The 27,433-nt window shown below is 41.7% G+C and overlaps 1 protein-coding gene across 2 annotated transcripts in view; it reads right to left on the bottom strand.

Moving 5' to 3' along the window:
- Nucleotides 1–287: 287 nt before the first annotated feature.
- PPM1H (protein phosphatase, Mg2+/Mn2+ dependent 1H) overlaps nt 288–27,433 on the bottom strand; it is a 139,623-nt gene continuing 112,477 nt past the window's right edge. The window contains exons 8-10 of one of the 2 annotated variants that reach the window (XM_085044168.1): nt 26,135–26,242; nt 17,310–17,461; nt 288–2,545 (exon numbers count right to left, since the gene is read on the bottom strand). In XM_085044168.1, coding sequence (XP_084900294.1) covers nt 2,509–2,545; nt 17,310–17,461; nt 26,135–26,242 — 297 coding nt within the window. In that variant the 3' untranslated portion in view covers nt 288–2,508. Of the gene's footprint in view, nt 2,546–6,455; nt 11,372–17,309; nt 17,462–26,134; nt 26,243–27,433 lie in introns of those variants that run through there. The other variant, XM_085044158.1, reaches the window with a different exon arrangement.

The raw sequence follows: 27,433 nt of genomic DNA on the forward strand, positions 1-27,433 counted from the left end.
CTTTCTGGAGAGAGAGAGTAGTCACCTTTCCCTTTGCCTTTCATCTTTTCTGCTCTTGTTTGTGTGAAGAAATTCTATCACTCAGTTGTGACATTTCAATAGTGGATGCTACACACATTTTAACCAAAAGCATATTCTTCTGGAATAAAACCTATATATACTTACTTGTCAACAGATACGCTCTATATCTTCCATAAAGAGGACTGAATGATAAAAATAGTACAATAAGTGAAGCGTTTAGGTGTTTCTGAAATCTACCCTTAGAAAGAAAAAGAGCCAGCAATCCCTTGTGCCAACCTCTTTTATCTCTTGCAAAGCTATTTCTCATTTACTGTAATGCTTAACAATTCCATTTCACAGTGTGCTTTAGATTCCCAACAACGGAAAAAAAATTACCTAAGAAAAAACAACTTGCAAATCCAAGAGCAGGCGTCTGTTTCTGTACAGTTCTAAATGAAGCCTTACCATTTCTTAACTAATGAGAATCTTTTCCATGTGGAATAAATTCTTAGTTCTTAGCAGCATTAGCAATGCTTTAAAAAAAAAGTATTTAAAATGGTTCAGTTGCCAACTGTCTTTGATTGTCTCAATAAGACATTGAAACAGACCTTCTGCTCTAAATTAATAAGGCCAATCACAGCCACACAAAGCCCAGAATGACCGATCATTCTTCTGGTGTTCTCGCTATCTTTACTGAGGTCAGATAAATCACTTTCGAGCTGTTAAATCAATGATCATAAATTAGGGCTCTGTTTTTACAGCACCTTGTGGGAAATTCTCATGGATAAATTAATCTAACAGCTGCAGCAATGAGCACCTCCCACAAGATCATGTCAAAAGTTCTCCCCCCATACAGCACCTTTTTTTAAAAAAGGGGAAAAAGGACCGAATTATTTGTTTTTACCTAGCACACAAAATGGAATCCCTCCGTCTATCCCTGCTAATTCGTGTTTCAATTGTACCCAGCTGTTTAAATTGCACTGTGCAGAGATTGCCTTGATCCCCAGGTGCTGGTACTCCATCTGTGCTGCTCTGAGAGACTATTTACAGCCGAGGTTAGGCCAGTGATTGCTGGGATGGAAAACTCATTTCTCAGCCTGGCTTTTATTTACACTCTTATTAAAGATCCTTTCACTCATGTTGGAATGGCAGCTAGTGGCTGCAGTAAGCACTTGGCATTGAGCCAAGCAGCAAAATTACCATGTCGATGAAAGATAGCCTGCTTCCATTTTAACCTTTCACTGTTCCCCCCTTTCCATCTATATTTGCATGAAGAAGGATGATTATTGAAAGAGATAGGGGGACAAAGGGATGAGAGAAGCCTTGTCAAGTAAGCTGTTCAGGGGATAAACCAATGGTTTGTGACCATTTTTGAAAAATCTTTACTGCTTTATTAATTTCCTACTCCTTTCTCTTAATTGCTATTAGAGTTTATTTTCACATGAAGCAACAGAGCTGCTCATGCTCTGCTCGCATCCTTCCCCCACTGCTCCCCTTGTGAACATGATCCTGGGTATGTCTGAATGTTGAGGTTTCTACTTCATCCCCAATGCAGGTCACACAGAGCTGCAGCAACACCCTCAAAGCATTTTTCTCCTACAAATATGCCTCTTGGAAATGAATCACCTCCTTGGGAGCAAGCAGCTCGTTGCACATAGCATGTAATCTTACTGGGGAGGGCAAGGGGAGAGTGAGACCAGTTCTGGGGGAGGCTGGCATGCAATCATCACACTATGGCCCTAGATGCATTTAAAAAATAGCAATAACTATTTCTCTAGAAACCTGAGCATATTTGTTTTTAAGAGCAACACTGGATTGGTGGAAAGCAACAAAATTCACCTCAGCTGTTGCAAAACCAAGATTGTTAAATGCCAACTATAGCCCAGTGCCACAAGGAAGAGACCCCCAAAACCTGAAGTCTCTCTACCAAGATCTACTTGTGAGGCATCCTGTGATCTGAAGTGCAGCAGCTGTGCTGGTACTTGACTGCAGGCAAAACCATGCTTTTCTCTCTGTGCTTGTTTCCAGTGCAGAAAAAGAAGAGATGAGTATCTTTATTTTCCATTTTCCTGAGTGGAGGAGCAGTGACTCTATTGATAGCTTTACAAAGGTTGGTGTTCATGCTCTTGAGCCTTGTTTTGGGTGGTATGCAAATAAAAGCATTCATTCATTCCCTACCACAAGAAGAAGAGAAAGGAAAAAAAAAAAAAAAGAAAGAAAAAGGGAAGCTATATCCTGAGGGATTTCTCTGTTTACATAAATGTTCATGTCATCTGTTAGCCCATTGCTTAACCTTGCAGGTCCTGATGAGGTGTAGGCTCAACTCATCACCAGGAGGCTGCTGCTGGTCAGGGGCAGGTAGCCAGGTAGCTTCACTGGCCCAAGCTGTCTGACAGCCATAGTCTGGTGCTTTCCCAGTAGTTGTGGAGAGATGCAGCTTTTCAGTACAAAGGTAGCTGTTGAATCCTCCAAAGAACGAACAAAACTGAGTTCTTCCCAGTTCAGTTTTTAAAACTCAATTTTGTTTCCATTGAGTATGAGGTGCCTGGAGAAAAAGGGTGTCTTGTTAGTTGCTGCTCACAGTTCTTAATTTTTCATGTATATATATATATATATATATATATATGCATGTATATAACCATATACATATAATTATGTATATTCAGTTTTTATATTCTACAAAAGCTTATTTATTAGAACTCAGTCTGTGCCATGTAGCTAGCCTCAGGACTCCCGGTTTTTTGGGTGTTTTTTCCCCATTTTCTAATTGACTGAGTACCCAAAACCCCAACTACCAGCTTTGCTAATGCAGCCAGCACAGGGAAACCTTGCAGGAGCAGTAACAGAAAAGAAATACTGGGAAAATTGATATAACAGTAAATATTTTTCTTTTTTCTCCCTTTCTTTCTTTTTTTTTTAATTTTTTTTTTTTGGCACTAAAGAGACATTCCCTAAAACACCCTTCTTTAAAAAAATGTAACCACAGGAAGATTTACCATCTCAGCATTGTGTTTTATATTTTTCCCATTCACAGAATATTTATATGTCTGGACATGAAATTTGGTTTGAAACTTGTGTTTTGATTCTTGTCTGGTTCATTTAAAGTGCTTCTGTGCTAGTGCTCAAGCAGAGAAGGAGTAAGAATGATGTTCCAGCTCTTTTAACATATTCTTAATTCCCAGATGTAAAATTCAATTCCATGAGTGCTGATGAAAAACAAGCAGTAGGAGGGGGTGCAAAGACCAGCAAAGTAAATTTATTTTTTTAATTGGGAGCACAGTGAACACAATCCTCGGAAAATGCAGCATAAGAACTTTGTATTAGGAGCTTATTTGTGGAGTACCTTGATCTCAGCTAGATGAGATGCAGTTGACATTTGGCTGACAAAGCTCCAGGGAAAGCTGGTGGATGGTAAGAAATAAGACATTTGGTGCAATTAACTGTGGTACCAACCCAGGAACAAAAGTAAACAGGCACAACATGGGGACAAGAGGATTTTTCACAATCAAGGCCTAAACTGCTTGTGGCTGCCGGAATTCCCCGCTCTTTGTACATTCTTTGGCAATTTCCCCTTTAAATAACTCATCTGTCTGCTTCTAGATCCTGGATAACTGCAACTGGGTTTGGCTTCTCCCTGTCTCCTCTTGCCCATCTCAGTATGTGCTGTGATACTGCACTGTACCCTGAAAGAGCTGCCTCAGCCCACATCTGCCACAAAGGGCTTCAGGATTAAAAATTAAACTAACACACATTTAAGAGATCTGGATGGGCAGGGTCAGTCTAAATTGTGAACAGACTGAAATGACTGCAGGGCTGTCAGCTGCTTTTACATCCTTGAGCTTTATTGAATATTATACTGGACAGAGAAATGGTCTCTATTTAGGAACAATTTGTGCTATTTCATGAGGTGACTGCCTAATAATTTGTTCTCCACAGTATCTCTAATGGGAAAACAGGAGCTTTCCTTGTAATTTTACTCACGGATAACTTGCAGAATTTCCATATTCTAAAGTCTTACCTTTCTAAAGCAAAAATAGCAAAATTTCAGGTTTGTTTGCTTAGTCACCAAAAAGTTATAGCAATTACAGAAATACATGACTAGCATATGCGAAGCTAAATGCTGTATCTGAGCTTGTGTGACAACCTTTGGATCTTCCACACAGATCTTAATTTGCCAAGGAGAAGTAGTTTTCCTGGAGAATAATTGACCCAAAGAACTGGGGTAACAATGGCTCAAAAGGTTGAGCCTCTAAAACCAACTTAAAAACCATTTAAGTTTCCCCTTAAAGGGGAAAGGGGAAAGCGAGAGGAAGGGAAGGAAAGGAAGGAAAAATACCACCTCATAGCATAAATGAACCAGGAAGATGCTCTGTTGGAGTACAGTGTGTTGGGAAAGTCCTTGAATTACCACAGACAAGCAGAACACCCAACCAAGAGACTTGTAAATCCAGGGATGACTGAGAAGCTCATGGAAAACACCACACCATTACAGCTGGCTGCAGTGCCATCTTGACATAGGAATTGATTTCTGTTGCTTAAGGGAATAAATACTTGTGGTCAAGATGAGGGACATTTTGACCCTTTAGAGGCTGAGAAATTATGCACTAAACCACGTAAGAGGAACGTAATTCTAGTATTTGGTGGCCTCACATTCATGAAGTTTCAGAGATCTTATTTATCGATGCATCTAAAGAATCTGTCTTAATTTAGCTACAGTAAAGATCTAATTATTTTTTCTGCTGCAGCTACCTCCCTCTCCCCTTAACATTTTGTGGCAGTGTACTGTGGACCATTGCTACAGCTTCAAATTTATGATTGTTCTTAAATTATTAAGAGTCTCCAAATAATGTGTCTTTATCTACCTGTATTGTCTACCTTAATTGAATGCCTGTTTAACAATCTCACCCTCAAAGCACAGTTTTCCCTGAAATAATTTTAATGTCCCAAAAAGTTATGGCATCCTTTGTTTTGCAAAGTGAAGGATTTTTTTAAAAAAACCTTTGTCCTTCCTCCTAATAAGAACAGGATGTGCAAAACTTTGATTTATATAAGCCTTCCTGGAAAGCATGAGAGAAACTCTGGAATCCGTAAAAGCCGCTGTGTAAAAGCATAAAGTCAACTTTCTGTGAAAAGTACATTGCTCTACCAGGATACATTAAGAAGACAAAATTTCAGCCCTCAGTTTTATAGAAACTGTACAAAATACAATAAATTACTGGGATTGTTCCCTTATGTTACTTTAGTTAACTGAGTACATTCAGCAGGATACATGAATGGATTATTTGGCAAAGCACTGACATTGCCTATATGAATTTCAGAAACTGATGTCCAAATTTTAAGAGTTGTACTGATTACCTAAAAAAATTTAAAATAACAAGCCTTACTTGATCTACAAGATTACAAAATTTAGGGCATAGGAAATTCAAAAGTAAGAGGATGATGGGGGAAAAGGTCCTTTAGGTTCAGTCAGTGTGCAACAGTTCCCTATCACTGAATGCTACCAACACTTATTATTCAGCTGACACCAGCAAGCCAGGCAAAGCTGTGCTGAAGTTTTATTTGCACAGCAATTTTAAACTTGACACGGAGGTCAGTCTGCAGTAATAAACTGTAGGACTTAAGGGGAGAGTAGTGAAGCAAGAGTGAAAGTAACACATTGCCTCTCTCTGTGCTCTCTGTTGGGCTCAGTGGAGACAACAGGCATGTGCAGCAGTTTAAAAACTGGAGTAGCACTAGAACAGATGTTTTCACTGCTCTCTCACTAAGCATGAGGTGAAATAGGAAGCAGAACCGCTTGTGCTACAATGCAATATTTCAAAGTACAATGAGTACATACATGCCCAGCTCTCGTTTTCTTGCTGGCAAGCAAGGTGGGCACTGTCTGTGGCTGTGCTGGTACAGCGCACGGCCAGTGTAAGCTCCCGCATCTTCAGTACCTGCAAAAGCACCTGTGGTTACTAAGTAACTGTGAGAGCTTCCTTCAGTGGAATCTATGAATTCACCCTTACTCCAACATAAACTCAGAGCAGAATTTAAGACAGTGATTCCTAAGGAACTGAGAATGAGGGAAAACTTACTCCAACTATGTTGTCATTTCCAAAATCCCACCAAATGCCTCAGAGGGCTGGTACTTGATCCCTTTGCATAGCTCTTCATTGAGTCAGAACATGGCAACTGGCAGTCTGAGCAATGAATCATGATCTGATGGCAGCACAAAGCTCTCACAGCTATCCTACAACTGAACTCTTCCAGATCAGCCCATATGCTAATGCACCTCATAGGAGTTTACTTCATTAACTCAAGAGTGAGGCTTTTTGTCAGTGAATCATCAGTTCCCTTGTAAAACAGAGTGTGCTACTTGTCCATATTGCACAATTAGTAATATACATAAAGAGACTCGGGGAATCTTCATGACAAAGGCAGAATAATAATGATTATAGATCTAGATGTATATATATAATATATAATTTAAAATTTTATTTTAAAACTTTGCACATACACTTCTTCAGTATCCTCCTCTTTTGTTCATTGCACTGAAAAGTTTCAAAAAACACAAAATATATCCCTTTACTAAACATTTTTTGTTCTTAGGTTACAAAAAGATTACATTTCACAGTCACAAAGCAGAAGTACATTGGTCCAAAACACCTTCCTCCAGCTGGTCTGCCTTTCTTCAGGACATATAAACCCCAGACAGTTGTACAGATCTCAAATTAAGACATTAAGATGAAGTGCCCACTGAAGGAAAGAAAACTGTGGCAGGTATTAAAAAAATCAAAATAAGACACCTATGAAAGAATACCTACAGCAATGGATTAAAAAAAAAAAAGGAAACAGAATGAGCATGGAGGTGGAGCAGGGCATCCTCCTTCAAGTATATCACAGGTAGAAATACAGCAGCACAGTTACAGCATCATTTGGTCACTCTCTCTATGGTAGACACATCACTGAGTCTTCACTAAGACACATGGAAGAAAACTACTTACACCTAAAATGTCAGAAGGAACAACAATTCCACACAGTTTGCCATTCATGTTTGATAGAAAAATGCTGAAAGTATTTGTGCATAAAATGTGAAATAAAAGGAAAACACCAAGGCTGGAAGAAACCCAGCAGATTTGCTCAAAGAATGTAGCGTTCTTTAAAAACCTAGTAGAAGTTCAGAGCCAAAATTCACCCAGACATCAAGAGAAGTTCTTCAGAAACATCCTGGAGGGACAGAGTCGATAGTACCTCACATACCTCTCTTGTCGTATTTTAACTTGGAAGTAACTGTACAGGGAAATCAACTGCTAACAGCAGACTGACCACTTTTTCTTCAACCTGTTAGCCCTGTTGTTTTTAGAATTTATTAAAAAATTCTCTCTCCAATGTGAGGCCACTGAAGAGCAGCCCTGTCAGACAATACACTTTTGTGTTCATAAAGGAAGGATTATTGTCTTAATAATCAAGATGGTTGAGTGCCTTACATAATCAGGTGCAAATTAAATTTCTAACCACCTTCTTTGTCAAATTAAATAAAGAAAATCTTAGGCTGTAGTGCAAGAGAAAAATGTCTGACATGGCTGTTCTACTTTCTGCAACAGTATTCCTAGGAGAATGGTAAAAGCTCCTTGGTTCTGAGTTTCTAGAAATGGGACTGGACTAGGCACCAGCAGACAGTGTTGCACTGCAGCTAACTGGAACTCCATTATTAGTGCCTTTCCTTGCCATTACCCAAGGAAGGACAAGAATTTGCCCAACTTTCTAAGCAGTTCCTATGCACAGGTAAGGCAGAGCACTGTGTGCAATAGCATACAAATATAGATGCAACTCAGAACTGAGGCTGCTTGCTGCTGAAACGGTTTTGGATGCTAAGGGAACTTGACTGGGAAAACCCAGAGCACTGCCAGCATCAGGCAGTAACTAAACGACACACCAAGGATCTAAAATTTGGACTTGGTGCCTAACTTGCTCCACTTTGAGGACACAAGCTGTCTGCTCCTAACTAAGGAGCTTCACTGAGCCCTAGAGCAGCTGCAAGTTTCAACACAGCAACATCCATCCTGCACCCATCTGAAAAATTGCATTGTGCACCATGGATCCTCCCTGCCATCAGGGACTTCTGTTACTCACAAAGTAATTCAGCCTTTAAAGGGAATTGGAAGTGCTTTTAATTATTCTTGCTTCTCACATAACACCTCCCCAATAAATGACTCCTTCCTGCAATTTCTGTGAGCCTTAGGTGCGTACATGTATTTACCATGCCTTGGAGCAGAGCATGACCCCAGCTCAGGGATGCAAGAAGCTCCTATGGAAAGCAGATAAAAGTGAAAGCCCAAGTACTAATGCATGGATCAGAGATGCGCCAGACACTCCAGGGAGGCAAGCACCTAAATGTCTAACAGATACTCTGCAAAAAAGCAAAATAAAAAGCATCACAGCATAGTTTCAGTCATCACAGCATAGTTTCAGTAGAAAACCTGTTGTTAACATTCCCAGAATTCATTAATTGATGCTAATTGATATTAATTGTTGATACTGTATTTCTGCCCATTCTGGGAGAGGAGCTGACCGTGAATGTAACTCGACCTGGCCCCAGTTGCTGCAGAGAAGCTGCTGACTGCTGGCAATGCCTCAGATGAACAACAAGCACTGTGCAGCCTGATTCACCAGCCCACCAGATCATGCTCTGAGAAGTCACCTGCCAGTTTGCTCCCACCAAGTCATGCATTCTGCTAACCCATATCTTCAGGGGTACATTTAAAAACATCCCTGAATGAGAATGTGCCTTTCCCATTGCCTTGCAGTTTTCAAATTCTGGCAAATGCTACACTGGAAATCCATTTCCCCTACATGGCACTCAGTGGTTTTATAGCAGCTGGTATGTGTGTTGACACCATGCTACCAAATAACAAAGACAACAGTGCATGAGCACTGAAATATTTGACTTGGGCTTGTAGTTGGTACCAGCAAGCACCAGCGTCTTTGCTGTCCAGATGATTTCACCAGATTTGCCAGCACTAATTTCTTTGTGAAAGAGGATCTGAATTGCCAGAGGACTACACAACTGCATTTGCAAAGAGACAACAGGAGTTACACAGAGCATGAAAAGCATGTTTACAAGTTTATTAGGCCAAAAAGAAAGTGCAAGAAAAGATCTCTTGCTTAAACTTTAAAACATATGATGGGCCATATGAAAAATATTCTAGATTCCAAGCCTCTCTGTTCACCCAGATGCACATAGAAAAACAGGTAAAGAGAAAAAAAAAAGAAAGGAAAAGAGAAAGCATGAAAACACATAATCAGATATGCCATTGATTTCTACTGAAGCTCTAGAATATAAAACATCCATGTTCTGTACAGCTTTATCACATGAGGCACTGGGGAACTCATGGAACAGTTTTCAGGCTAAAATCATGCAGCTTGCTGCAATTTTTGAGCTGTTCCACTCTCCAAATTGCCTCTTTTCATCCTGAAACTCTTCTGGGTCTAGAGATTTGGAGCAAGAGCAGTTTAAATCCACCAAGCTGTACTTCCGGCTGCAGTCAAATACAGCACCTGGGCAGATGCACTGCACTCGGGCTGCGTTGTGTTTACACAGCACATCATAAATTACAGAACTGGCAAGCTCTAGGCCATGCCTGTTCAGGAGGAAGTCTGCAAAGGGCACAGCATCTCTTTTGGAAAGGACACAACATTTGTGAGCTCCCTAGTCAGTGCCCTACAATTATGTCAGCTCCCTATCTTTTTCCCTGTTGAAGAACTACAAACCAGCTGAACAGCTCCACACCAATGTGGTCTGAGCGCAGATGAGGTGGAAGCTGGCTCTCCAGCCAACATACCTGCCTGTATGCTAGAACTTTCTGATTTTGTTTTCTCTTAAATGCCTGCCAATGAAATAAGGGAGCTGCCTGCATGGACTAGGCAGTTAGGTTACACTGCAGACTTGCTCGCTTGTTTCTCTCCTGGACTACTGCTTTCATTTCAATAACATTTTACACAAATTTTCTTCGTTTAAATTGATTTATCATTGCTAAGAAAAGAGCTGCTGAAGGAAGCCAAGGGCTTGTATCTATCACAGTCATCTTGCAGTCCTTGACTACAGTTCTCAATGCCAAGAGGACAGAAAGTTATAAGCTGTCCCTTTCTGATCACAAAAGTCAAGCAGGTGAAGGTATACTGAATAATAAGTGAGGCAGGAAGAAGCGAAATACCTTTGAAATAGATCACTATCTGGGTATCCAAATTGCTAGTGAGAACAATACCACTACTTCAAGTAGGACTCCAACTGAAATACACTCAGGAGCCCAAACGAATTTACTAAATCTCAACTGATGCAAAAATTTTATGGTCAGGGATCCTTTCAACAGGATAAAACAGGCAGAACCATTCAATGAATGTAAATCTCTGATCCCAAAGAAACCACGGCCTCCAGGTAAACATCACATAAAGCTGAGTTTGCATGCTCTGTATAATCATGGTATACACACAACAAGGAATTCTGACAAATAACTCCTCACACCAGAATAAATTCTGCCATACAGGACTGTGCCCTGTTTCTCCTGGACAATTTTGCAGGTGACTGTTTTAGCTGCAGCAAACAGGCATAGTCACTCTGAAACCAATTTCAGTTTTCCTACTAAAATACAGGAGGTATAGTTTACTGAAGAAGAGACAGGAGAGGAAAATGGGGGCTCAAAGGATTACACAAGTTTGAAGTTGTCCATAGGTAAGTCATGACTACAACTTTTTGAAAGAAGAAAACTCTTGAGTCTCATATCTGTATATATATATATATATTCTTAAATGAGATGTGACCCAAGCCCCCTTCTGAATATCTGGGGGTAGATTTCAGGAGCCTCCTTGGCTTCTGATACCCAGTTCTACTTTCACAACTGAAATGGCTCTTCCAAGCTACATGGTAAACTGAGAAAAAAATTAATTCCCCACCCCACCTAAAGGGATGACAGAATCCATAATATGCTAGCAGCAATTAAATCCCATTCCTGTTAAGCACCAAAACCATTTCTGTAGGGAAATTGGAATCTTAAGGGTTCTCTTTAATCATATACAGTATATGTGCAGAGCCCTACCTTTTGGGCAGAAAAATACCCCTCCAGCATTAGTTTTGACTAGATTACATCAATTGGAAGTGTCCTGGTCAGACCACCAACAACATATTGTCTCTTACAGGCCCTTCCCAAAAAGATCCCCATCCTATAACCACTCTTGATGCTCCTTTCATGACTGTTTGTTCCCGTGTATCAAAGGGATGACGTAGACAGAGATGTCGTCTCCAGAGCCCAGCCTGTCGTTGGATATCCGCCAGCCCCGGTCCTTCAGCACTCCCCTGGCTCGCATCACCAGGTCCTGCGCTGCCAGCGTGTACCTGTGGAAAAGGCACAATACAGCCAGGGAGGGTTGACTCCATGAGGAAAGTGGGTTCTGACAGCCTGCTGCCATCCAGATTTAATGTTGTGACCTACCATGACACGCTCCCCGGTGTTTTAGAAGCAGGCAAGAGAAACACAAACCATGGCATACCCACAAAACAACTCCTTCCAGCTGAGTGACCATTCCTGAGCAAGAAAGTGAAGGTATTTGACAGGCACCACTTGATCAAAAGTCATTGGCCACTCTGAGTGCCTGGTTTCACCAGTCTTCAGAAAAATATTAAACTCACTTGCCTTAACAAATTGACTTTCTAGTAGTAGTTTGAAAAACTGAGGACCGCAAATAACACTACTTGTTATGAAAACTACACATTTGGGTACTGACACACCTGAAGGTAAACATGGCTTAACTATTTTGGAAATTACCTGTAACAAATCAAGTAATTTGAAAGCAAGGAATAGAGCATAAAAAATAAAATCCAAATTTCACTTTAGGCCAAGCAGACTAACTTCTCTGTTTTTCTTGACCATAGGAATGATTTTTAAATCTCTTATATTCTGAAACTGGAAAAGGAAACTTACAGTTAATCTGGTCAGATAACAGAGTCCCACAGTTCTTTCCCATTTATGAGTTCAGTGAAAACTGCACGAATGTGAGTGGTCAAGAGCTTAATTTAGTGAAATACCAAGTTTCTTGTTGCTTCAAAATTCCCAGCCTGGGCTGGACAGAGTGAGATTGGATTTATGTGAGTTATTTTTCTGTCCTGAAAAAATAGCACATGCTGCCTGGGGGCAGAAGGGTGTCAGAGTCCAAGAGGTGCACAGAAGATGCTCTGTCATGTTCTCCCTTACTGCTTTACCTGCTGTTACTACATCAACACATCTGTGTACTCACTTAGGAGTTTCCTCTGAAAGAAATCTCATTATGGGTGAACAGCTACTGTCATGTGTCTTACTTCATCAGCCCAACACCTGGCCAAGATGTTTGGCTGGGTGGAGGCAAGCTTTTCTATGATTTAATAGTTAAAAATTAACTCTGTAGTTAAAAGACTGGCAAGGAAAAAAACACCAGTCAGCATGTGTTTTATTAAAAGCATAAGTATTAACCTCCTGGATGATGCAGGCTGTATGAAGCCACACACACAGGCCTCCAGAACTAACACACATCTCTGTAGTTCCCAAAACCACAAAGGACTAGAAGGGTTTGCACCTCAAGGTTTTTGTCTCCTCCCTTTGCTAGGGAGGATCCTTGACCAGAAATGATCTGCCCAGATCTCATCTGTGGAAAGGCAAAGAACAATATCTCTATTGATCAGAAGATTTGTGTGTGTCTAAATTTATCAGTTACCCAGGATTGTTCTAACCTTAGAACTTTTCACCACAAAATTCATTATTAAGTTGTAATTTCTATCAGTAGAGACTTTATTCAGTTTCTGGGGATAAAAGAAGAAAAAGAACCCCAATTGTGTTCTGTTTCTAGAATTTTGATGCCTTAAACTCAGAGGACTCCTTTGACCCAACAGTAGATATATTTGCTCTACTAGAATGATTTCTTCGATGCAAATGAACCAACACTTGACTACTCAGAAAGTTTGATGAAAATTCAAGTAACATTGTACCACTGCAATGCACCCACTGTTCCTAATGGTTCTTAGTAATAAAATTTCCAGGCCACACTAGTTCTGACAAATTATTTTCTCTTATCACTAAGAGAAGAGTCCAAAGACATGAAATCTAACACACGTGCTTGCACATGTATGTGTCCACATGTTCTGAGATCAGTCTGTGCCACAACCTCGAGCTAGAACATCAGAACATAACAAGAAGCACTGCCCTAACTGTCCTAATGCAACATGAAATTGTGTTTTCTAAAGGGAAAAAACCCCAAACATACATACTTGCACTCCGCAGTTCCCAAATCAGATGCAGGGCTAAGGAACAAAAGGACTCCACGTGGCAAGCAAGAAACTGAAATATTTATTCACAGCATGTCTGATGCTGAGTGAATTTTGGCAAGAACGTATTTCCCAAGGATTTCTCAGCTATTGTCAGAATTTAAGAAAGAAACACTCATCATTCTGCAAGAAAACTTTGCCTTCCTGCTTTTTCCAATTAACAAGTACTCCTCACATCTAAAGAGTACAAAGGAATGAGTATTGCTTTTGATTGTATTTGGCTCTTGCTGCTGAATGTTTGGAGAGGGCAAGATAAAAAAAAGGAATTTTAATAAACAAGAAATTCTCTTATAGACAGACCATTAAATACTCAAGAAAACCAGCACAAAGAAGCAAAGGAAAAGGAACAGGTAAAGGCAGTAGTGAAGTAACATATTCCTCTCATGTGCAGAGCTGAATTGAAGCAATGCTGTTCAACTTGGCACTAGAGGAGACAGGGAGAGTCTCTTGTACCTGGAGGTGAATAGCAGCAGCAGTCCATTACCATATGTTTTATTCTCCAGCACTGTGAAACTGGGATTCAGCTGTCGAGACAGCACTGGAGAACTGCTGAAGTAGTTTTAAAGTATCCACTTCCTGCTAATGAACAGCCTCACTGGAATACAACTTTTGTGTTTTAAGAGTACATATATGGAGGGTTTTTTCTTATGCTGTAGCTTTCTGTATTGATCAGTGAAAGTACTGCAGGAGAAATGGTGACAGTGGGGGAATTGTGCTGCTGTCTGAGCAGCTTCTTATCTCTTCACACCCAGCAGATGTGGAGGAGCTCCTCAGCATCCTCATAAATCTCTAGTGAGTGCAAGAGGGAAAGTGAGAGGACAAGAAATGACAAAAGGAAGGATAAGAATGAAAATTCCCAAGGTCAGGGGGTAAACATGCATAAATGCAGCTGAAGGAAGTTGGCAAAGAGCCATAGTTCTCCATCTTCACACCTCTTCAGAGAGCTGATGTATGGACAGCAGCACTGGTGCTGCCCCCTGTTCTTCGCTCAGAGTCCCCGTAATGCTCATCTGCCGCAATACCCATAAGAAATGAACTGGCTAAGAACTCCATCACCATCCCAGCCCTCACACCAGAGCTGTTCTCTAAACAAGTCTAAGCCCAAATCCCCTGAGATTGTGTCTGCATGGCTGGATGAAGAGACACCTGAGGACTTTGCTCTCCCTGCACTTGGAGACGCCCAGGCACATGCTATGTTTGACAGAATTCGGAGATGTTTCTTATGTGAGCAACAAACACTCACAGTAAATATCAGCAGGAGAGAGTCCCAGGAGTATTGCTGAGGGCTGTAAGCTCTTACCCATCAGGCTATAAAGTGACTTCTAATTCAAATGGGAGGGATATTGTTCCCACAAGGAGCTAGTTATGTAACTGATAAGTACTCTGCAGCTCTAAAATCCTCTCTAGTTCTTTTTTCCTTCCTTTTCTTTTTTAATATACTGCTGTCAGGGAATAAGTAGGCTATTGGGTCTGGTGGATCCAGGGTCTACTCCACAGGTTGGTTCTCCTGAAGACTACAGCATTACCAAACCCAGGGTGCAAGTCTCTCACATTCTGACAAGTTTTCTACATCCCTAGAGATATTACATTTTCGGCTGATCACCTCCCCATAGATTATGTCACTACACCCATCACAGAACCTGACATTTTCTGGGATAACATTTCCTTTAAATATAACACTTAAAATACAGCAAAGGAGATTTTCCTGTCACTGTCTAGTGAGAGGAATGAACCCAGCTCCACAGCCTGAGCTGGAATGCTACTGTAAACTCGTTAGTTATACCTCATTTAGACCACTGTGAAATAATTATGTAAAATCTCTTGCACAGTACTTTAAAACCTTTAAATATTCTTCACAATCAAGCAGCAAGAGCAATTCCACAAAGGTAATTTTAATAAGTATCATTGTAAAGTATATGAGGGACTGCTGTAATTATCTTTTGCATGCTGGCATAAGAAATGTCTTGCCACCACTATTTGTAAGCCTCTAAATGATGTGGCACAAGCTAGCTTAAAAGAACAAATTTACTTTCAATTCAGATGTCCATTCACAGACCAGTAGGTCAAACACCAATAAATGTGCTTGTTCTAAGTTATAAACAGAAGGCTTAGTTCTGGAATGTGTGTTACTCATGTTGATACAAACAGTGACTAATTCCCCACAATAACTAGAGCTAAACCAGTACAAGAAAACCTAAATTAAAACAAAGAAAATCTCATTTTCCTTTAGAGTCTCTCATTGCTCTGAGTGTTTCATAATGGATCAAAGATTACTCACTTAACAACTAAAAAAGCTCAAAGAATCCTGCTTCCTATTGCAGCAATCATGGTGGCCATCACCATCAGCTTAGTAAAGACCAAAAGGAACAAGACAGACACAACACACCCTGACTGTATTCACAACAGATGGGACTGGTGAGGATGGTAGGCAGGGCCTACCTTTCCCAAATGATTTGAATGGAGACAGAGCAGAACAGAGGTATTGCATATTACTAGGTACCTTTTCAAGAAGAGACTCAGGTGTGCAGGAATGAGAACAAAAGCACCATAGCATTTCTGAATGGTGTTAGGAAATAACTGAAAGCAGATTGGGTGGGTCATCTCATCCTACCTTAAATTAATGGCATGTCTGTATAGCACACTGCCAGATGCCCTGGAAGTACCCTCAGCAGATCCTGCCTGATCTCCTCCCAGAGAGGGGGCAGAGACACCTGTGCATCGTGCTGAAGCAGAGACAGCCCTGGCTGTCATTCATACCACATCTCATCTTCGGCATAAGGAGATGAGCACGCTCAAAACACTGCAGTTGCAGCTTCATGCCAATGATCCATTCTCCTGACGATTGCAGCAAAACCTCTTTTTGCATTCCATATTTGTAAGTGTCAGGTCAAGAAAACACTGCTGTTGAAGGTGTTCTCACTTTAAAGGTGTTCTCACTTTAAAACCAAAGTCACTGTCAAGGTGTCCATACCCAGTTATCTTGTTTGTTGATGAAGAACAGGGCTGACCCTGTGAAGATGACCACTTAGAATTATGAGAAACAGCAAGAATTTTGAGATGGATCTTTTAGGAGCTGTTTCTGAAACTCCACTTTCCACAGACCAACTGGGGATACGTAAAAGTCTCTGTTCCACACTCTCAGCCCAGGTTGAGGGCAGAACACAGTGGTAAACTGGCCTAAATTCAGTAGCAACACACACCTCTCTTCCTGAACAACCCCAAAGAACAAATAGAGCTCTTTCCACTTTCACAGTCCCATTTACAAGCAAGAGACTTCTGATTTCCTTTAAACCAGAAAAACCTATGGACTTACTCAAGGCAGATGGCCTCTAGACAGTTGTTTGGGAACTTGTTTGTTTGCATGATGGTATGTTTTAAGGATAGAAGCTGATAATTTAAGAGGTGATAAAGACAGAAAAATGAAGAGGATGAGGTAGATTAAAATTTTGAAATGAAACGGACTCTAATTAAATGAAATACAGGCAGTATTTTGTTACCACACCTGTCCTGCAGCTGGTAGCGCTGAACATCCTCTACAGAAGGTGGGTTTAAAGGTCACACTATGACTAGGAATGAGTGGGAAACACACTGTGCAGTATTTATATACATACACAGTGATGACAAAGGGAGATGCTGAGGATGTCCTACCAAGAAACAATCTTTAGTGTTAAGTGATTGTCCAGAGGAGAGACTTGTTGCCATGTTTTTCCAATACCCCACCCTACTCCAGTTTTCAAAGGCCCTCATAGAGCAAATAAAATGGATCCCATCCCACATCTGTTCCTTTTAATGCAGGTGTTTCTGAGTTAGAGCCAACTGCCCACATTTGCTGTAGAGGCTCCGTCCAACCTATAAAAACGTCTTCTTATAAGTGTTGCATATTTCCTACATTGTTATTCATATCACACTTTCTACAAAAATATGTTATCAGAAAGTGCTCTTCTATGGAGAAGCTTGAAAATCAGCCATGAACACGAACCTGTGGGGATCATCAGGGTCACAGTTTGGTAGAAAGTTAGTGACAGCTTCTGCCACTTCTTCATTTAACAGCACATCCCAGAGTCCATCAGTAGCTAGGATCAGAACATCATCTGGCCCATGCTCATACTGCAGGAGGTCATAGACTCGCACCTAAAAGAAAAAACCCAAGAGACATTAATGAAGGAGGCAACTGTCAGACCTGTTTGTGAAACATTACTGAGTTTGGCTGTGAGCTTAGCAGGGTTGGTCAGGGCACCAAAATACCTCCCATGGCACTGCTGGAGTCTGTCTCCAATTTAGCTCTCCAGAGCAACCCTTCCTGCTGCAGCTCAGCATGGCTCAAGTGCTAACCCCAGCCAGGATAGATGCAAACATTCCAAAGCCAGGCTCTAAAGCACTGTGCTGCCTGATGCCAGAAGCACTTGAAGCCTCCCTCACCCACAGCCTGGCTTCTGAGCATGAGGCTCCTCCCCATCATTGGCAGGACTAGTTGTATGGAAGCTGAATAATTTATTTGATGAATTTTTGATACTTTCTAATAAAATATTCACAAATAATTGTTTTCTCTGTTTGTCCAGATCCATCTGAGTCTGCCAGATTGCATGTTAGGAAATGCCTGTGTGACAGCCAGCATTGCATTCACTTTTCTAAACCTGAGGCACCTGTTGCACTCAGGAGTTTTGCCTGAGCAAGTGACTGGTTCCATGAAATACAGAAAAAATTCTCAGTCACATGTATCTGCAAGGATTTCAGCATCTACACACTGATCCAAGATCTGCACAAAAGTGAAGCTTATTTGCACTATTAAAATATCCACTGACTTCAACTCATCTGTCTGCAGTCAGGCTGACCACTGCTGGCACCGCTTAACACCCTGCCTTTGAAACAACTTCCACCATCCTCTTCCCAGAGACGCTGTGAGTGGCAGAGGTAGTCACAGTGGGGGTTGCTGTGAAGCTATCAGCTGAGCCAGAATACAAGCAAAGGCCATAGAAAATGTTCTAAAACAAGCCTTTAGCTTGATGTAACTCCCCTTCCAGCAGATGCTGTACTCCAGCTGACAAAGTGCCTGCTATTCCCAGGTTGTGACGGGGAGCCATTATGAAGCACCCACAGAGCACTTTAATTGACACAGCAACAACCACAGTTTGAAAGAACTGTAACAACGAAGGCAAGGCAGTCAGGAGGAAACGATCACCTATACTGAAATTCAGAAACACTGCACCTCATCATGCACCCTGATCCAGTCTTGGACTCCACTAACAGTTAGTCAGGACAAGCACTTGGTATAACAAGAAAATATGAGCTGTTTTATTCTCCCTCATGGTGCACTCTCCCCTTAGGAACCATAGAGCAGGCAATGCACATAAAATGCCTGGACCTTTTAATGTAATTATGCTTTTATGGGACTTCAACCAGTACCAGAGGAAAAAACCAATTAAAAAATCACCTAGACCGGACTGGTAATCCTTACCAGTTTGCCTTTCACTCAAAAGCGTGAGAAGGTCATTTGTAAAATGTAACCTTCACTTCATTATCTAAGGTAGCAGCTGAATAAGGACTTTAGAGAGGATTAAATTCAAGGTAAGATACTCTCTTCATTAGAGCATATCTGCTTATTCAGACTTGAGTGGGAATATAGAAAAGATCCCTATATGCAGCACAGCTCTCATCTCAAGCTCATTGCATGGAAATCAGTAGCTGTCATGGTTCCCATTTCCCAGAATTTAGTTCAGCCTTAACAGCCTACAGTTGCAACTCAGAAATCACTGGGGTGTGGATGGTAAGTTGGCCAACACAACCATCAGTATGTAGCACATGTTCTGGTCATATCTCTTGGGGACCGGCAAATACCTGAGAAAGCATCAGGGTTAATGCTCAGGGCCACACTCAGCACCAAGCCCCTGGTAGGCCTAGCCAAGCTTCAAACATCTGTGCTGGGAAAAGCACATCCCAACCCAGGCAAAGGACACATTACCACATGGGAGCCTTTTCTGCAACTTAGGTGGGAGATAAGACGGGAAAGCAAAACCGTGGATCACTGATTGGAATCCTCCTGAAATGAACAATTTTGTTTGACTGAGGAGTGGCACTGGGACAGATGAGAAACTTTTCAACACTAACTGCAGCCAATCCATGGGTCAAAATGCAAGAGTAACACCAAGAAGAGATCACTTTACCAAGAACATGTTTTGTTTTAGGGTAGAAGGGGAAAAAAATGCAATCACTGATTTATTGTGCAATCTGTGAGGAAGGGTATTTCCTAAAAGGACAAGCTTTGTGAATTGGGCACCTCCAGCAGAAAAGCATATGTTGAGAAGAAACTAGATGTCAGAAGATGTGCAGAGGACAGTGAGGTGTCAGGCCAGTCCCTAGGCTAAGGAAGAGAGAGTGCTAAGGTTACAGGAGACAAGCTTGGGGAAATTTGAGGTAAGATTCTTGCATACGAAACCAGTTGGACATGCAACAAAACATTCATGGAAATGTAGCTTTGCCTCACTTCCAGTTACCTTAAGTCCTTTCCTTGTGTCTTTCCTTGGATGTTTTAAATAAAGCTGTAGGTGCCCCTAATATGTTGCTGACAAAAATGAGTTAGAGTTGTCCAGTCTATTGCAGGGTCAGGTTATGTTCACAGACCACCTTGTCCAGGTGCAGAAGGTAACCAGCTCATAATGCTTCATTTTTCTGCCAGTAGCTTTGTTCTAGCTCTTACTTGGGTCAATGAGGGTCTCTTGCAGTAGCACCCAGTGTCTTCTCCTGGACTGGGAGCAGTGTGACAGCAGAGCTCATGGAGGCACATGGGCTGGGCAGCACCACCAAGGCATGTGGAACGGAAGCTCAGCACAGCAGGGCTCACTGAACACCCACTCCACACACATCCCACGCTGTGCAGCACCCACAGCACAGTCCACACTGCACAGAAAAGGTGACAGTATGATATGCCACAGTTTTGAAATATGAGGAGACATCCAGGGTATTAGCTAAGTGCCTGCAACAGCAATGAACCCACAGCCCTGTAAATCTTATGTGACCAAAAGCAGCTCAATGACTGCAATGAAAATTATTATTTTGTTTTATTTTTTTTAATTCCAGAGTAAACCTTCCCAATGACTGCCTCCTTCCTGTAGCTGTATTTCAGGAAAGTGGACAGTGAGGTTTAAGGAACATTCTGCCTGTGACACAAGTTTGTGCAAAGCTACTTCCACGGCAAAGCAGCATTACAGAGCCCTCCTCCTGCAGGTGACAGTTGGCCAGACAACAACTGGCAGCGCAGAGGTTTCCTTAACTACTACAGCACCCTTGACAAATTTCCTAATAATGCCATCCTGAGTCTTCAGTCTTTCCCTTGTGAATCACTGCTTCTGCAGCCAGACATCAATCCTGAGAGTGCCCCACAGAATTTGTGTCCTCAACCTCCCACATTGTCTTGAGAGCCTTCTCAGCAACTCCCTCAACCCTAACAGCCCTTTCTGTGCTGCCCTGGTAAAGTTTCTTTCTCTTTAATCTCTCTGGAGTATCAGGGCAGCCCTGAAATGAGCCCAATTTGGTCATCATACTTCACTCATCTGCTGATCTCTTATTGATGTAAAGCAGCTGACCTGCTAACTAGCTAAACTTGATGTTAGCAACCATAAAATGTAAAAACTATAAGGAACAAGCAGAACCTCAGCAGCACAGTCAGCCATGAAGCCATGACCCTTATATCCTATATATAGGATAATACTAGTTAACCTGACTAGTACTTACAGATCTGCTGACAGGTAAGATACACACCACTAGAGTCCACAGTCACACACATCCTTCTGAATGTGCATTATGCAGCTTGTCAAATAACATCTTTCTTCAATCCAGGTATTTGCTTCTCATATTGCATATTACCTACATGCAGCCAAGAGCACTGAGAAAAACCACTCTGGGCAAGAAATGAACAAACAGGTGGGCTGTTTTCTAGTTACATTTCAAACAGATCTACCCACCAGACAAACCCTGCCTTTGGCTGCTGCAAAGGACCACGGCAGCCCTGCAAAGGCACTATGCCTTGTCTGCCAGGCTTGCTTTTAAGAGGCAGCCAACAGGAGTCCCTGTGGCTGGAAAACCACTCACATCAGAGTGTCATGCGAGCCTGCAGCCACCTGAGGTGCTCCTCAGCAGCCGGCCTCGGGGGAATGCCAGCTAAACAAGAGCCTGCATTCACTCGCCTGCACTATTGATCAACCCAGCTACTTCAATAAATTAAACCCTTTCTTAATTGTATCGTCCCTTTTATGTGCAGTGTTATTCAGTGCAGGTTTGCTGGCAAATGATGAGATCTTTCAATACCACCCTCCAAGTAATTTATATGTAAATAATAAAAAGTGGGTCCTAACACTACTCCCTGCAGCATTCACCAATTAATCTCCTTTTAGCTTTTTACCGCCGCCCTTTCTTTCCTGCCCGTTAGCCAATTTCCAGTATACTGTGCCAACTTCCCACTTAAGTCTGTAGCTTCATATCTTTTATATTAATAACTAGTGATGCAGAACAGTTTCTCAAATGTCTTCTGAGAAATCAAAGTGCTCATGTAAGAGCATCAACTGCATTTATTATTATTTTTTAAATTCTCTTGTAGACATAACCTCGAGCACCTGAAGCCACGAAAGTGTGATGTTTGCTCCCTGAAGCCACCTTGACTCCCTTTGATCATAGTGTACTTCTCTATGTATTTGCCTTACTGCTTCCTTTTGATGGCGTAATTCCTGAGGATTTCTCCAGAAGGCAGATGTGAATCAAAAATGGTCTCCTCGGACATATTTGTGGAGTTATCAGAATGATTTTAGTAACACAATGAAGCAAGAAAAAGTCTTCTTCATTACCTTCTTATCATTTGCTGTGGTGGCTGGCTTAGGGTTCATTGCTGGCAAGGGCCAAATACTGCCATCAGAGCCACATCTTTCCCCACCAATAGCTGAGCTATTAAAAAAATTTCAGGATGAAATTCTGCTTTTCATCTGCAACAAGGTGGCTCTTACTAAGCTTTGAAAGCAGAATTTCCTGCTGAAAGCTTTCAAATTAACTGTTCCATTACGAAAAATAAATATTTAATTCCATGCCAGAGAGCCTCAGCCATGGCTTGCCTGCTTTGTGCTACTCTAGTTCATTATAAGAGGTTCAAATCTCCAGAGCTCACCAACCTGCAGAAGTCTTCCAAATCTGGTCTCACAACAGCTGAGCCACTGAATACTGATTACATTTGTCAGTCTTGGCTGCATGACTTCTCCTCCCATAGCCTGGCACTCTATCAAAGTATCATTTCACACCACCCTTAAATTACTATTATATGCCTATTTCTGGATGTAGTCATAGGGATGTTTACCTTTCCTTGAGCTAAAGGATATCCTTGAGGTGGATATGGCACACCAGAGCTTTGTCATGCTGGAACTAAAATGTTCTGAAAACTCATTACACTGTCTCTTACTTGAGAAAGAACATTGTAATTACAGCACAGGAACAGAAGCCAGAGGACTTGGATCCTCCCTCTGTCACGACTCACTGTGCGCCTTAATTTCCTGTGCCTCCCCTTTTCCAGGTCTGGAAACCACACACTGTGCTTCCCTATCTCTATATAAACATTTCAAAATCCAGTGCTGCACAGGGGCCAAATGTCACTGCTGCTTGATGCCACTGCCTTTGCTTCCAAGTGCCAAGCTTCCCAGATGGCAGCATAAAGATGCTGTTTCTTAATGCCGGTTTCTGTGTAAGGTGCACTGTCCATGTTTGGACTGAACAATTCAGGGAAAAACATGAGGAGCTAAAGCATTGGGGCTCCCTCTGTGAAGAGAAGGAAGAGATGATTAAGAGGAGGAGGTGCAATGAAAAGCAAGTTGGAGCATATGCTACTTCCTAATAATACTCAGGGGTTTTTCTGCCAGTATGTCTAAATTAAGGTGGCTGGTGCTCTGTCTTTCCCTCTCCTGCCCTCGTACATTTCTGTTGAATTTAGCTGTGAAGAGGATGTGGAAACAAAGCCAATTTTGCTTCCCTTTTGCGAAGCAGTTAAGAGATCCTGAAACGTGGCTAGCATACGAACTGGATGTCATATTCCAGAATTTGAACACATACGGACATATTTCACACAAATCAGAAAGCCCATGAGAAGCTTTGGTTTATACACACACACAAATACTGCAGCAGCAATTGACAGAGATGATACTGCCAGGATGCCGTGCTGCAGTCATCACGTACCCCAGAAACACTGGGTCTCAGCATGCCAGAAAGAAAAATAAATTGGTAGAATTGCATCATTTTTCTGGCATTAAACAAATCCATCACAGTGATGAGGGCAGAGCTCCTGCCTGCCTGGCTGAGAACAGGAGCAGGTCTCAAGTGAGGGACACCATACCTTCAAAGGGGGAGAAAGTATACAATTGATAGCAAGGAAACATGAAGAAGGGGCTCTCTGTAGATCTCCCTCTTTTCTTTGATGCTGGAATCTCTCAGCACTTTTTAAATTTTTATTTTTAAAATTGGAATTTTAATATATAATTCATATACAATAAATATAAATAGGTATAAATTTTGTATCTCCGTTCATAGGCACAGAGGCAAGAGGCGACCACAACGCCACTCTGTGGAGTAAGCCAGATTGCTGTTAGTTGTGGGGTGGATTGTGGTGGTGCATCCTTCCTCCCTGCCTCTCCTCAGGCCACACTATGATCTCAGAAATGCTGTCAGGTCTTGGCCTTGATGAACAGCACCTGGGCTGAGCTCCTCTCGAGCTTATCAGAAACACTGTCTGCTCCCAGGCACTTGTGCTGTCTAACGAGCTCCCATTTTTTTTCACACAGCCTTGGAAACGTTTTTCTTACCTGAAAAATAACCCAAATGGAATAACATTACAACAAAGTTATCAAACTTTCAGAGAAAGTTACCAATCCAAATTGCAGCCAGAACAGAAAACTACTATGGCTAAAGCCAACTTCCTTGCAATCCTCTAAAGAGTGGTTCCAAGTGAGACTCTTTGAACTCTCCTGGACCACAGCAGGCTGCAACTCGCAACCTCCCTGTGAGAGGGATGTCTCAGGTTTGCTGTCCTTGGAGGACCATCACTGAACACTGATGGCAGATCCTGGCCTGACACCCCCACTCCTCGAGGCTCAACCCTTCGCCCTTGGAGAAGACACAAATGTATCCAATGTCAACGCTTCACTGAACTTGAGGGGAATAATTCACAGCATATATCTTGACATACTCTATTAGGTCTGTGTACCTACAAGTGTGAATATGCTATAGCAAATGTACTAGGAATGTTGCTCTCTTAGATTCTAAAGTATGTTAAATTCAAAAGTAAGTTAAGCCTGTAAGTCAGTTACTGTTGTGCTTATAGTAAATCCTACAGAATCTTTTGTTAAATTGTTTAAATTCAGCTATTAATTAAGTGTAGTTAAAACCTTTAAGCCTAAACTATTGGTCAAGTCCGAGGAAGAGTCGGGCAAGGGGGTCTATTCTGAACCTTGTGACTCAACAGGAGGGTCTCTCTTATTCCTTTTCATCCTTACCCTCCCTCTTGTCCTTATCCCTTAACCTTTTTTGTCCCCAGCCCCACATGGATAATTTTTGGTTGACTTTAGTTTTAGGTTGATTGATTTTAGATTTCAGTCCAACTTTTCTCTGTGTGCTTCAACCATTAGTAACTAGTAGAGTGAACCCTGCCAACAAACTTTGTTGTGCATTCATTTTAATAGTGAACCGGCTTTTGCTGATATCTTTGCTGGTGATTCTTTGAGCAACCTGAAACACTTATTCATGCCAAATTGGCTTTAGAGATGTTCTAAGCAAGGTTAATTTAATAATTCGGTTCCTTTCTAGCAGTATGATATTGTGTCTTTTCATTCTCTCATACCACTATAGCAAGTGAAAAATTCAAGGTCAGATACTGAGTATGGTTAAAACTTCGGCAATCCAGTTAAAATGGACAGTTTTCAGCATTTGGGCCACGGAAGCAAAGCTGCCTCTTTCTGTGCTGTCATCAGATGGTTTGCCCTTGCTTAATATTTTATGAAAAATATGTGACATCTGTTCCTTGACGTAGTAGCAGGAATGCAGTTACAGAGGGAGAAAAAAAAGCAAGGCTTGCATGTTCCTTGTTAACAAATACATTCAAATCCCTTTGGAAGGCTTGATATCCTTCACTGCAAGGTCTGCAGTGGTCAAAAACTGGATGGAATTGCTTGTGATGAGGCAATTCAAAATGAAGGAGGCATTTAAAAGTACCCCTAACCCAAATACCACATAATCTCCTCATTACACCATCATTTGGGAATACACATTGTCATTATTTGGTGTTTACACAAAACAATCATAAAGAATTAAGAACTGAAGGTTAAGAGGCAGACAGATGGAAGAATAAAGTACCATTCCTATGGCTCTTGGCATTTTCCTGTTTAAGTGTTGGTCTGGTATCCTCTGTGTTATGCAGGGGAAGACATCCCTTCTGCAGTACACAGATTTACATCTTCTGTGAAGGCAGCACAATCTAGGCCTTGATGGGAGCTGAAGAACTTGAAGGTGGGAGGAGAGATTCTGTCACACTGAATGGCAAGGCTATGGGATAACTACAGAACAGGGAGTGAAAAGGAATCAGTGCTCTGCAGGGATGTGGAGCAATCAGAGCTGGGGCACACAGCTGGGGAACTTAGAATGTTTCTACTATGTGGATGATACTATCCACAGCACGTTACCTGGACTGGGCCACAATCAGAATGGATGATTTGAGAAGAAAAAATAAGCATGCTATAAATTTATTTCTCTCTCACAAATTAGATAGTTGAACCTTGGCTGTGTTACCTCAGGAGATGAGGACAGGAAAGGTTTGATGTATATATTGGAGTCGTGCACTTTCAGGTCATGGTCTCCCAGTCCTCGGGTCACTCCAATTGTTGCCATAACCCGAGCCTGGAAATAAAGAAAAGCAATGGGATCAAATCTTGTTACATGGACTGTGTGAATAGGGAATGAGATAACGTTCCTATTCTGTAACTGCCACGGTTGGGGATGAATTCCCTTTTCTCTCTCTGAAACTCTAAATTTAACATAGCTAATCAACATCAAAGCTCTTCACACTCATGTCATCTCCATTTTTCTCCTTATTCCAAGCTTTGTTTTCATCCACATCCCACTCTATCACCATCTCTAAGGTACTGGAACTACAGAAACCTAACCTAGTCACCTCCCTGTCCACACCAGTCTATGAGAGCATTCCTTCAGCAAATTATACTGTTAGTATAGGTTTTATAGAGAGGAAAAGGAGCTTACATAAGGAATGTAAGGAATCTGTGACATCTTCCTAATGACATATTGTTGCATGTTCCCTTCACCAGGGGAAAGTGCCAAAGGCCACCTCAAATTGCTGAACACACAGGTGACAGCAGCACTGACTACAGTGCTCTTCTAGGGAGAGTCAGTCTATGGCAGCTCTGCAGTTCCCTCAGGTCTACCACTGCCTTCCCCCAGCACCTCTGTGACATCGGTGGTCTCCCAAGAGGTGCTGGGCTCTCCTTCATTAAAGCTTCTCCAAAGACTGACCAGGCATTCAGCCTCCCAGGGAGCCCTGTTCTCTGTGTTCTGCAGACCACTTCCCCCAAACTCGAGCCTAGCCACAGCAGCTTCTGAGCAAGGGAGCTCAGCATCAATAACAGCAAGTGACTGACTCAGAATCATTTTGCCTCAGTAACTCCTGGGTCCATAAAGCCATAAGAAAGTAAATTAAAAAGATGTGCATTAAACATTTTGCAAATAATTACAAACCTAACCAAATTCAGAGATAGGGTGCAGGTTTGAACCTTCAAAACATGGACTAATTTTGAAGAGCATCTATTTTTGCATTGAGATAAGAACCTAATGCAGCAGGGAAGTACTATTTAGAAACACAGTAAGCATACCAATATTGGCAAACTGACACCACTGCGTCCTTATATTGATCCTATTGCTGCATCCAGCTAAGCTTGCTGGGATCAGCACTAATGAGCTCACTGTTCTTAATCACAGAGCTGAAAACAGAGTATACCAAACAAAACAGTGTTTCTCCCTTTCAACTATCAGCCTTCACATATTAGAAAAATTCAGTGTACACTAGCAAAAGGTAAG

The sequence above is a fragment of the Lichenostomus cassidix genome, chromosome 1Aa (genome assembly GCF_008360975.1).
Source record: "Lichenostomus cassidix isolate B80296 chromosome 1Aa, HeHo_3.0, whole genome shotgun sequence".
Lineage (NCBI taxonomy): Eukaryota > Metazoa > Chordata > Aves > Passeriformes > Meliphagidae > Lichenostomus > Lichenostomus cassidix.